Source organism: Wasmannia auropunctata, unplaced genomic scaffold, assembly GCF_000956235.1.
Source record: "Wasmannia auropunctata unplaced genomic scaffold, wasmannia.A_1.0 LD335556.1, whole genome shotgun sequence".
NCBI lineage: Eukaryota > Metazoa > Arthropoda > Insecta > Hymenoptera > Formicidae > Wasmannia > Wasmannia auropunctata.
The window spans coordinates 510,935-522,710 of NW_012027334.1; the positions used below are offsets into that span (position 1 = coordinate 510,935).

The 11,776-nt window shown below is 36.8% G+C and overlaps 3 protein-coding genes across 4 annotated transcripts; 1 reads left to right on the top strand and 2 right to left on the bottom strand.

The window, feature by feature from the left end:
- The first annotated feature begins 38 nt into the window (after positions 1-38).
- LOC105456787 (39S ribosomal protein L39, mitochondrial) lies at positions 39-3,366 on the top strand. Its single transcript, XM_011701088.1, has 3 exons — positions 39-285; positions 1,491-2,142; positions 2,946-3,366. The coding sequence occupies exons 1-3, from the start codon at positions 275-277 to the stop codon at positions 3,285-3,287; spliced, it is 1,005 nt and encodes a 334-aa protein (XP_011699390.1). The 5' UTR covers positions 39-274; the 3' UTR covers positions 3,288-3,366.
- A 241-nt stretch (positions 3,367-3,607) lies between these two features.
- LOC105456790 lies at positions 3,608-7,840 on the bottom strand. 2 transcript variants are annotated; one of them, XM_011701093.1, is made up of 7 exons: positions 7,438-7,840; positions 6,678-6,893; positions 5,916-6,068; positions 5,634-5,739; positions 4,820-5,014; positions 4,394-4,617; positions 3,608-3,915 (listed from the first exon to the last, which is right to left on the bottom strand). In XM_011701093.1, the coding sequence occupies exons 1-7, from the start codon at positions 7,599-7,601 to the stop codon at positions 3,714-3,716; spliced, it is 1,260 nt and encodes a 419-aa protein (XP_011699395.1). In that variant the 5' UTR covers positions 7,602-7,840; the 3' UTR covers positions 3,608-3,713. The 2 variants fall into 2 exon arrangements, with proteins under 2 accessions (XP_011699395.1, XP_011699394.1); XM_011701092.1 differs by having other exon boundaries at positions 5,916-6,107; positions 7,438-7,839.
- Positions 7,841-8,257: 417 nt separating this feature from the next.
- LOC105456789 (zinc finger protein 431-like) lies at positions 8,258-11,776 on the bottom strand. Its single transcript, XM_011701091.1, has 3 exons — positions 10,596-11,776; positions 9,746-10,040; positions 8,258-9,512 (listed from the first exon to the last, which is right to left on the bottom strand). Exons 1-3 carry the CDS (start codon positions 10,808-10,810, stop codon positions 8,979-8,981), a joined length of 1,044 nt encoding a protein of 347 aa, XP_011699393.1. The 5' UTR covers positions 10,811-11,776; the 3' UTR covers positions 8,258-8,978.

Here is an 11,776-nt window from a genome sequence, read left to right on the forward strand (position 1 = left end):
CCATCTCTTATTGCTTAGGGACTTAAAATCCTCATTGTGGATTGACACTCATGCCACACATGGTTTCTCTCTGTCTAACAATTGAAAAATAAGCACGTTTTTATTGTTACCGTTACTGCCCATTATAGTTTCCAAACGCCGCAATTCTAACTAAATAACACAGTACAGTCTTTGCGTGCACGTGTGAAAAATCGTTTCGATGTTTTCTATATAAGTAAATGCTCACATCAAACAGAATCTGCGAAAGTCTACTCTGCAACATCTTAACCTCAACATGTTCCACGGGTACTGTTATTTAAAGTATTACGAAATTTTTGAATAATGTAATCCAAATCTGTTTGAGTATTAATTGATTTGAATTGTCTGCATTTTTAGAATTGAAGACTTTCACGCTTTAAGGCCCGTGTTTATCAATAGTCGTATTTCTGCCGATTGTAAGGAACTCTTGAAAAACTAGGGCGCCGGTCTCACCATCTCCGATTAAGCTTGATCAGCCGGTTAAATTTAAGAATTATCAATTGCAGAACGTATTTCAGACATAAATACATTATAATTTGTAGCAAATGGATAAAGAAAAATGAAATAATACGATCAGTTTTAAATTTGCAGTTAGCAATTCTTAAATGTAATAAACTGATTTGAGCTACTGGAGAGGTGGTGAGATTGGCCTCCTTTGTCTTGAGATGTGAAACGATTTAACAGACAAATCCTGATCAAGTCAATGTTATTTATAATGTGTTTATACAGATATATATTATAGAATCATATTTAATCATTATTATATATAAATATATACTATAAATTTTAAATAGATAAATTACACCAGCTCGTTATTATAAATATAAATAAGCCAGGACAACAAACTGAGGAACTTTTGAAAAACTAGGGCGCCGGTCTCACCTCTCCGATTACCTTGATAAATTATTAAATAAATCAGCTGGTTAAATTTAAAAATTACTAATTGCAGAACGTATTTCAGACATAAATACATTATAATTTGTAGCAAATGGATAAAGAAAAATGAAATAATACGATCAGTTTTAAATTTGCAGTTAGCAATTCTTAAATGTAATATACTGATTTAAGCTACTGGGGAGGTGGTGAGATTGGCCTCCTTTGTCTTGAGATGTGAAACGATTTAACAGACCTGTTAACAGACAATCCTGATCAAGCCAATGTTATTTATAATGTGTTTATACAGATATATATTATAGAATCATATTTAATCATTATTACATATAAATATATATTATAAATTTTAAACAGATAAGTTACACCAGCTCGTTATTATAAATATAAATAAGCCAGGACAAAGGCAAGCGAACTACAAATGTCTTCTTTTGAAATATGACTTTTATATATAACTTTAATATTAAATAATTTTAATTTTACCAACACCTGTCTTTCGCTCGTCTTTGGCCTTCATCCTGACTTATTTATAAATTTTAGCTCTGATTATTCGTATTAATTAAGAATAATTTATTACGTAGATGCAGGAGGTTCTGTGCGAGTGGCCTGAGGTTACCTGCGCAGATCGCGTCGTCGAGATGCACCGGCACACTGTCCAAGGCGGAGGCGAGGAAACGGAGGAGCCAGCTTTTCGACGAGGAGAAGCGGCGGCAGCGATCGGAACTGGGTAGGATTCAGAAGATAGAGGTGAAATACAAGTCGGTGGAGGAGGAGATCGTGATGGCGATGAATCGGAACATCTCCACGCCGCACGACTGCGCCAGGCATATATCCGAGGACGTCGCCAAGACGTCCGCCATCGCTCTGGTGGACGGTCAGGTCTGGGACATGCACAGACCGTTTACGGGCGACTGCGAGCTGCAGCTGGTGACCATGCAGAACCCGCGGGTGCGCGCGGTCAACTACGCCTTCTGGCGGACCTGCTCGTTGGCCCTGGGCGCCGTGGCGGACAGCGCGTTCAAGGACAACGTGAACGTGCACCTGCACAGCTTTCCCATCCCGGTGATCACCTCCGGCAGCTTCACCCACGACGCGTTCATCGATCTGCCGGACTGGCGGCCGACCGACTCGGAGTTACGCGCCATGTCCGCGCTCTTCGTCAAACTGGCGAATCGCGAATTGTCGCTGGAACGGTTGGAGGTGCCGTGCAACGTTGCGCTGAACATGTTTCAGGTAGAGACGGCAATAAGATTATTTGATTGCGGACCGCAAGTTGTTAAGTCTGATATTTTTATGTATAACTTGGAATTTACATATATCACTAAATCAGAAACAGAAGAGAATAGAGACCGATAAAATGAGCAAAAATGAATTTTTCCTTATTAAAAAAAAAAAACCGAAAACGTTAATGTAATATTTTGATGAAATTTGTATTTTCGGCTAAAGACTTAGTAAAGTCGAAATGTTTCGCTTTGTCAAATTGAATTACGTGATTGTATTCTCTTTTTGCTCTCTTTTATTAGCTTCTATTCTCTTTGATTTCTAATTTTGCTCTAAATACGAGCCAATACACAATTTTTACGTATATCACATTGATGCGTATGGAATAATTTTGTAACGTTCCAGGTTTATAAGATTAATATACATTAAATACATTTTTTAACTTTCTGCTAATTTACTGTAAAATTCACAAATGTTTTGCAAAAATTGAAGCATTTTATAAAAGGATTTTTCGTTTCTTCAACAACTTTAAATCAAAATCAATTGTATCATGGGATTACTATGATAAAGGTGTTAAAAGTGGACGGGTATTATTTTATAAAACTCGATAAAAGCGTCGAATATTATTTTACAAAACTTAGGTACTATTTTATTTTATAAAAACTCAACAAAAGTGTCGGATATTATTTTACGAAACTTAAGTACTATTTTATTTTATAAAACTCGACGAAAGTGTCGGATATTATTTTACAAAACTTAAGTACTATTTTTTTTTAGAACTACTCAAAAAGTAAATTGTACTTCTCTGCTTCCAGGACAATCCTTTTAAGTCCCAGCAGATACCGAATATCGTCAAAGACAGTGACAACGATAAGATAACATTGTATCGCATGGGGGACCATGTGGATATCAGCAAGGGTCCCATGGTGGGCAACAGCGGTCTGATTGGACGCGTTACTGTGTCGTCGATACACAGGCTCACAGACGGGCCCGTGGACGGTCTGTATCGCTTTCAGGGCATTGCCCTGCCCAAAGGTATTATGCTTAATCATTTTGCCTACGGTATCCTGGAGAAACGCGCTAAGAAATTGAACATCACCACGTGGCAGCCTCAAGTGGAGGACGAAGCGGTCAGCGTGACGGCGTCCGCAAGTTAAATATATATTCATTTAGCTATTTAAGAAATTTTTTTCGTGTAAATAAACGCATCTTAAAGTCATTTGACTTTAATTTAAATCGTATCGTTCTTTGACCTTTTTGTCGCGTTACAGAGATTAAGGCCCCTATTCTTTGACTGTAGCTATTTTCTTATCGTTAGATTGGATAAATATTAGAAGAAATAGATTATGAATATTAGTAATCGCGCGTATAAATTTTTGCCGTGCAATATTACATGTAACATCGAGATAAATTAAATTTTTATATCCATTTTTATCTATAATAAAATTATTGGAGAGAGGCTTCGAAAACCTGAACATTTGAATAAAACGTGCGGACCATTTTATTTGATCTTCAGTTACACAACAACAAAAGTCGATCTAGTCGCTAAATATTGTACATAGATATAGGAATGTATACGTGATTCAACGATATTGCATGCGGTTCCTTTGAGGGTCACGCACCTCCCAGGTGAAGGTATCCGGCAGTCTGTTGATCCTGGACACCGCGCATTTTGCGCTTAGTTTCAGATACAATTCCTGATGCGACGAGTTCGTACCGCAGCCTTCGAGACTGTCAGTTTTCAGACTCGTCCCTGCCGCTAGCGGCGCCAATTCTGGCGAGCATCTAAACTGATATAATCACGATTGACAAACAGTTTCTTCATTTGTCTGCACTCGAGAGGAATGCAAACTTCGGAAATTTAATCGAGAAGTTGTATTCGTCGGACAATCGCTAATTTTCTCTATTTACAGTAATATTATTCACATTATGCGACAATTACTGTAATATTAGAAACTTTTGTTTTTCGCAGAAAATCATACTCGTCGTTATTAAATGATTATTTTGTAAGATATATTGAACTAAACCAGGAGATCAAATTATTTCTAACAGTATCTGAAATATTTTGCAGTTCATAAAGGAGGACTTTACTTTCGAAAACCAGAAGAGAGTAGCTTCATTTTCGTTACAGTTACAGTTTAAGGAGAGACGAGAAGGGCTCTTAAAACGAACTGTCCGCAGGGAGAGAACTTGGGGAGAGTTTCGACAACTTTTTCAACTACCATGATTTTTACAAATAATTGTTTTATTCGTGTTGAATTGCCTTAATTGGATTCCAATGACTAAATCGAAGCAGGGCGGCCTATTGGTCTCCTCTTCGAGCTCCCCGCCGGTGTTCTCCGCGCTACTCGGTCTCGTGTACTTGAATCTATTCTCGTAAGCGTATTTGCTCATGTTACCGTAATAAAAGAACTGCCCCCCGTACTCGCCGTATCCCGAATACGTGGAGGCCGGCGGCGGTCTTCGGGACTCGGCCAACGACGGCGTCTGGAAACGTGCGAAAAACGACGCGTCTGTCAAAATCGTCGGAAAAAGTGTGTTTTTTTCGCTAATGTAATCAAGTTTTTGATAAATCAACAGACACCGTCCACGTGACAACTGATAACTTGACGGCACTACAAATTTCGCTTTCTAGAGGACGGCTGTCTGGGCAGCTGTTGTTCAACGACCACGTTAAAGTTTTACGAACCGTCGCTTGAAGAATCAGCTTGCGTTCGTGGTGCAGCTTATGGAACAGATGCTTGTTGTAGCTGCTGACCAGCCGGCGTAATCTCAGATACATGTATCGCTGCTTGTCCCGCCAGGAATACTCGTTACTTGCATTAGGCACCCGCAAGCACGTGAACCACGTGCGTTTTAGGACGTATCTGAGATGCATGCTGACCTGGAAAATTAACAATAAGTCGTGGATTTTAGGAGCCATATTTATATAGTATGTATTAATCATATCCATAGGCTGTAACTTAATTCAGATTTTCATAACTCTAATTTTTGCCTTGAAAGTTCTTCACCCAAGAGATGTTCATATGATATTTTGAAGAGATATTATTATCGATAATCTTTCTCGATTTTCTTTTTGCAAAATCTTCAGGTGATAAAATTTTGAAGGTGATTAATTTTTGAATTTAGATTTGCTTTACGAGAAATTCTTAAAAATCTTAAAAAATTTTGAATGTCTCGAAACTCTGGAAAATTTCTTTAGAACTATCTTTGCGATGATTTTGGAAATATCTTTGCGCTTTCAGTATCAGAAATTAAATTTAAAATTCTTTAAAAATATGTTTCTCTTAAGTTTATGTATAAAGCGGAGATTGGATTGAGATAATAAAATATAAATGTAGAAGAAGAAACATATTTATAAAACATTCAAAATCGTTTTGAAATCTTTCAGAATTTCAAAATTAAAAAAGTTTTTTAGCTTCGAATGATATTTAAACGATTTTCGTCACGTATTCAAAATAGTTCCCTGAGTCCATCACTGAATATCTTCAAGAATCCCTTACCACAGGGTTGTCTGTCCTCGATGAAATCCTAAAGGACAGCACCTGCCTACCTTCCTCCAGACAGTCCAGCACGTCGACGAGCTTGCATCCCGAGATCAGCGCAGATCTATTGACGATTTGTCTTTACTGATCATTGGTTAAACGAACGTGAGTGATAATTATTCGATCGACGATTGTTGATTCGTTAATCGATTGATCGTCGCTAATAAATGATCGCAAAAATTAAATGGTGATGGAGAAACTGTTCCGAGACGGGATGACGAAAGGAAGGGGACATATTACCCGTTTACTTTGCGCTCGGTAACTTTCTCGAAGTGATCCATGAAGTTCTCGCAAGTGCGCACGAAGATCTGCAGGTCGACGTAACTGAAGACGCGCGACCCTCGGCAGGGATTGAAGACCATCTGCAGCAGGCAGTTGAGATTATCGAGGATCCTGCCGCCGTAGAAACACGAGATGGGTAAGCCGCGCGACCTTTTCAACACATGAATAAAATAAGCAAGGGGAATATTGATTCTTTTTTTTAAATACATTTACGTATCATTAACGCACTCCTCTTAAAATTAATGCCCAGTCAAAGATATATTTCAAATCAGAAGAGAATATTCGAATAAAAATTGATTGATTAATAATATTTAAGGATTTTGTACTTTATATATCATATAACATTTTTATATTTTATTTTACATAGCATACATTTTAAATTCCTAACTTTAAAACTTCTGAAAAATATATTTAGACTATGGGGAGAAAATGCGAGGAGGGGAAAAATATTCGACGCCGATGAGCAAAATAATGAATGAGAGCGTATATTTTTAAAGCTTAACGATATGGAAAACAATGCTAAACATATATGAGCAATTTTTTAAGGCTAATAGCAAACAGTTTTGAATGGATTGATTCGAACTAATCTAACGATCTTAAATAAACCAGCGGGATTTTACATTTAGACAGCAATGACGTAACATAGAGCTATTTAATATTTCTATATTATCGTTATTGCTACTATCAAAGAAGATTTGAGACGGAAAAATTTAGAGAGACCTTGGGTGGGTGTATCGCCAGGTGACCGCCTTTAGCATCCGATATTGGCATCGAATGAGTTCCAGCGCGTTGAAAATTTTGTTGCACTCTACTAGTTCCATTTCAGTCTTAGCGTTGTTCAAGATATCCTTCGTGCGCTTCATTGTAATCTCAAGCTTGGTACCAGCCACTAGAAACTCACTGTTCAATACCGTGGCAGCAATGTCATAGCAGCGTCTGTTCAGGGAGAGTCAAGGAAAAGATAAGAAAGTGGATTTCGTTACTTGTATTTGATCTTTAGGGAAAAGAGAGTTGGAGAGCTTGAGAGAGATTTTAGGATGTATAAAAAAAAACAATTTATTAAGTTTTCAAAGAAGGGTAATGAAATTCAAAGATTTTTTAAACCCGAAAATTTTATTTTGCTAGATCTTAAAGATCTTCTAAAATTTTAAACCCGAAAATTTTATTTTGCTAGCTCAAAAGACTTTCTAAGCGTCAAATTCCTCTTTTCGTAATTCCCAATTTTGAGACGTAAAGTCTTCAAAGTTTGTACCAATACACAAATTAATAAAATAACAATCTCTAAGTGAGCAAAACTAAAAATTTATTAGTTTAAAAAATTTATTTTCTAAATATTGTGTAATTAAATTCGCGATACTTATTTTTCATTAATATGTATTCAGCGTATAATCGCAAGCGCAGATGAGATTCCAACAGAGTTTTTCCATATAAGTTTTAAAGTTGTCTTTAGTTTTGCAAGATCGGTAGAAGGAATCTCTACCTGGAGACTAGACGAACGGTGCAGGCAACGTCATGCAACGGCAGCATCTTGAGAATGATGCTGAGGATTTCCGGCGGTAAAGTGTCCAACGTGCACGCGGCATTCTTGCGTCCTCGTGCGTTCTGTCTGCATCGCGAGAATACTCTCCGCCGTTTCGCGCTCATTTGGCTCCTCTCGGACTCGAGTATCGTCCACGCTTGCAGTTGCGAGCAATCACAACCGATCGCGATCAATCATGAAGATCACGTGCGTCCCCGCATACCGATCACGATCGCTGGGATTTTTCTCGGTTATGAAATATAGGAATTCCCGAAATTTTGCAGAGGAATCTTTTGAGTGAGAACTCCCTAATTTGCGCAAAACAAAAGAGTTTTATATCGTAAATCTCTCTTATCATTGCGATGATAGCTTCAGACTGAAGACAAGCGAGAAGCTGTGAGTGAAACGAAATATAATTCTTCCTAAAGTCCTAAATGATACAAAAATCTAAAAACATGCTAATTTTTCTTTCGGAGATTTTTTCCTTTTTTAAATTCCTTTTTTTATCAATTGTAATAAAATTCACGTGATCTTATTTCCTTATTATATTTTATATCATTATACATATAATTAGCTTAAATAATTGTCTTTAAATTATTATTTTTTCAATTAATCATTTCATTGAATTATCTTCGTATAAAAACGTTTCAATATTATTTTTCTGTTTCTGAAAAGATAATTTTTATAAATATATAATGCTATATTTTTTCTTTTAAAGAATTTGTATAAAATAGATGCAGATGTGGAAATCAAGGAAATCGAAGTAAATATAAGATAAGAATTTTACTGACTTAATATTTATTTTATATATATATATTTTTTTTTCGTAAAGTATAGAATAATTGAATATAATCAGCATAATGTTCACATGATTTTGATTCATTAATTATTAAATTAAGTTCTTGTTTATCAATCGACTTGAAAAAATTATTGTTTGGACATATTACTTTCTGGTCGTTTAGAGATACTGGAATTATGAAAATTTTAATTGTAAATTCCACCTCATTGAAGCCTTCAAAAATTTGAAGATCCAAATGAATTGAAGAACCTTGAATTTATAAGATGTTATCAATCCAAAAATTCAATTTATATAAATAATATTATATATATATATATGTAATATATTTAAAATTTTTTTAAGAAACTTCTTGAAACTTTTAATTTTCAACTGCTTCAAGAAATTCAAATTGTTAAAAGATTCCATCTCTCAAACAACCAAAATTCAAAAGGATCTAAAGTAATGATCCAAAGTAAGGATCCGATTTTTCCACGCATTCAAAATTGCAAGTCTATCCTCCAAATAATCAAAATTTCAAGGATCCAAACTTCCGAAGCATCCAAAGTACCAAACAGCCAAAGTACCAAAAGGCCCAAGGTAACAAGGATGCACACTCTAAATCTGGATCCCGTCGTTTCAAAAGTTCTCAAGGAATCAAGCTCTTAGTTAGTTGAACATGAAGGATCCACAGTGACCTGTTTAGACGAAGGCCTCCTCCGACTCCTTATGCGCCGAAATTGACTGGCATTAACAAAGTGAATTTGGCCTGATCAATGTTCGCCTCCTCGGCCGCGCACGGCCCGATGCTATCTAATAAACTCTGTATTGCGCTCTGATTACTCGGATGCTTCCGCTTGGTGTGTTCACGACGATGCTTGAGCTCCTTGAACGTTTTGCCGCACTGCTCGCAGGCGTACGGCCTGGCGGCCTCGTGAGAGCGCACGTGGCCCTCGTAGTGGCTCTTCCTCACGAATTTCTTGCCGCATTGACCGCAGTCGAACTGGAAGCGGCCTTCGTGGGCGGCCACGTGCGAGCTCAGAGTCCATTTGGTTTTGAAAGTCTTTGAACAGTAATCGCATCTAATCTTCGAGTCGTTCTTATCCGCCCTTCGTGGATCTTTCTTCAGCAGCAGCATCTCCTCCAGAAGAAAGTCGTCCTCGTTTTTCGTTGTCGAGGACTTGTCCATCATCACTTGACCCTGCAGCGTAGCGTGACTCCTAGCGTGCTCCTCGTGCTTCATGTGATTGTTCTTTGACATCTAGACAAATAATAACACACATACATGATTTATATGTAAATTGAAATACAAAACATGAACGTCTCGCTCTTATTCTTTGGCTAGAAATTATGGACTCTTTCAATATTCTTTCTGCTATTGCTCCAATTATCGCATAAAGATCTATATAGAGAGATTGTTTCAGTGATGTTCTCCGGTGATTAACGAGGTGCAAGTTTTTTTTTTTTTTTTAAAGAACTGCGAATAAGACGTACTTTGCTGTGTGAGATCAGATGGGCTCGGAGCTTGTCCTCATCGTTGTACCTCTTCTTACATCGCGGACAGGGATATCCGCCTTTGTTCTCCGCGCCGCGCAGAAGGGCGCCGCGTAAAGTCGCGTCGCTCGCCGCGTTCTCGATGTCGACCTTGTGCTGGTCGGTGTGCTGCAGCTTTTCCTTGCGCATCGAGTGCCGAGCTATGTGCCGCTTCAAATCGTGCGCCCTGGAGAACGCTCGTCCATAGCGCGCGCATGTGGGAAAGGGACAGCCCTTCGCTTTGTCGTTCCTCGGGCTGGGAGAGAAAAGAATATACTTGAGCTTTCCAACGTTAAACTCTCTCTCTCTTAAAGCGTCGTCTACAATGAGACTTAAGACTTAAGATTTAAGAAAGTTAACCAATTACAAACGATTATTCTTCTCGCGTGAGATGAATAATCGACTGTGATTAATTTTCTTATATCTTAAGTCTTAAATCTCATTGCAGACGACGCTTTACATATAGCTGGACGCAACATTATTCAATAGCAATCGTTCATTGATTTTAATTGGTAAGATAGAAGTCGAAATTAATTTTTGATTAAAAAAAAATTGTGTCAAAAAATTGTGCGACTGAGACATTGAAAGATCTGGAAATTCTGAAAATTTCATTATTAAGAAATCTATGAGTCAACAAAATGGAACTTCTATTTCAGGAATATCCCCACGGGATAAAGTTGTATCTGACTCAACATGTGTACAACATATGTTATTCACATTTCACCCATGTAATTTTCAGATCGTACCGAGGGATCTGGAATTCACAGATTGTGGAAAGATTAATGGAAAAAAATCTCTCTGCTTCCCGTACCTTCGAGGGGGATTGACGCCTGGGACCGGCCGTTTCGCGTCCTTGCTGCAATCCTTGCAGTTCTTGTCGACTTTCTGACTAGCCATCGCGGCCAGCTGCGCTGACAACGGTATCACGATGGAAATGGTCTCGTTGGACCCCGGCGTGACGATAGGCCCGACGTGGATCGTTGGCGGCGTTGCTAACGATATACCACTTTCGTTGCTCCTGCTCATGCCGAGACTCTCGTCAATCGGGTCCAGCAAAGTTATTTGTTAAGGTAGAATCTACGCAATATGTTACAATAATTATCAATGTAGAAATCTTGCTTTTTGAAATTATTAATGCTGTTGCTGTTACTAATGGATTATTAATCACATAAATGTGAGATTGTTAATTTCGGAAACAAGATAAATGAAGAGGTAAGGGAGGTTTAATTAATTAAAGTTTAATTAAAGAGAACTGCTGCACGAATTATAATAATTTCCTAATTGAGTTATTAAACGCAGTTCATTTAATTAGCGGGACGTACACATACGTGGAGTAGTTAATGAAATACCTTTACAATGGTAGCGTATTAAAAGTTTGGATGTGTATAATTTCGACATAATTATTGATTACAAATCAATAATTATAGTTTATGAAATCGTAATTAATGAACGAAGAGTGTATAAGTACCTATTTATGATAATATTTAAACATATTAGTTAAAGCGTAAAATTGAGTTATTACATATACACAGGCCAAAAGTTTGGAGACATCGATAAAAACTACAAATAAATTGTTTTTGGTTTAATGCAATAATTATTCGATCTGAAGAATCATTGTTAAAAAAATACACTATTATGTATATATTTAAGTAAATAAAAATGTCAATTTTTAAAAAGTGTTTCTAAACTTTTGGCTTAGAATATATCAACTATTAAAAATATAACTTATATAAAATATAATACATATTTATTAGATTTTTAGAGAAAGTAAAAAACAAAAATGAACATGTTTATTATTATTAGTAAGTATATACACCTATTAGCGAGTATTATACTTACTAAAACATTTTAGTAAAGACATGCTAATCGATATAAATTCTTTGCAGACCGCTTATCTCATTAACAAATGCTTCGTTAATTGAAAATTCAACATATACGCAATTTAATTTTATTTAACTACTTAAGCCGAAAGAATAAAAATGATTTACAATA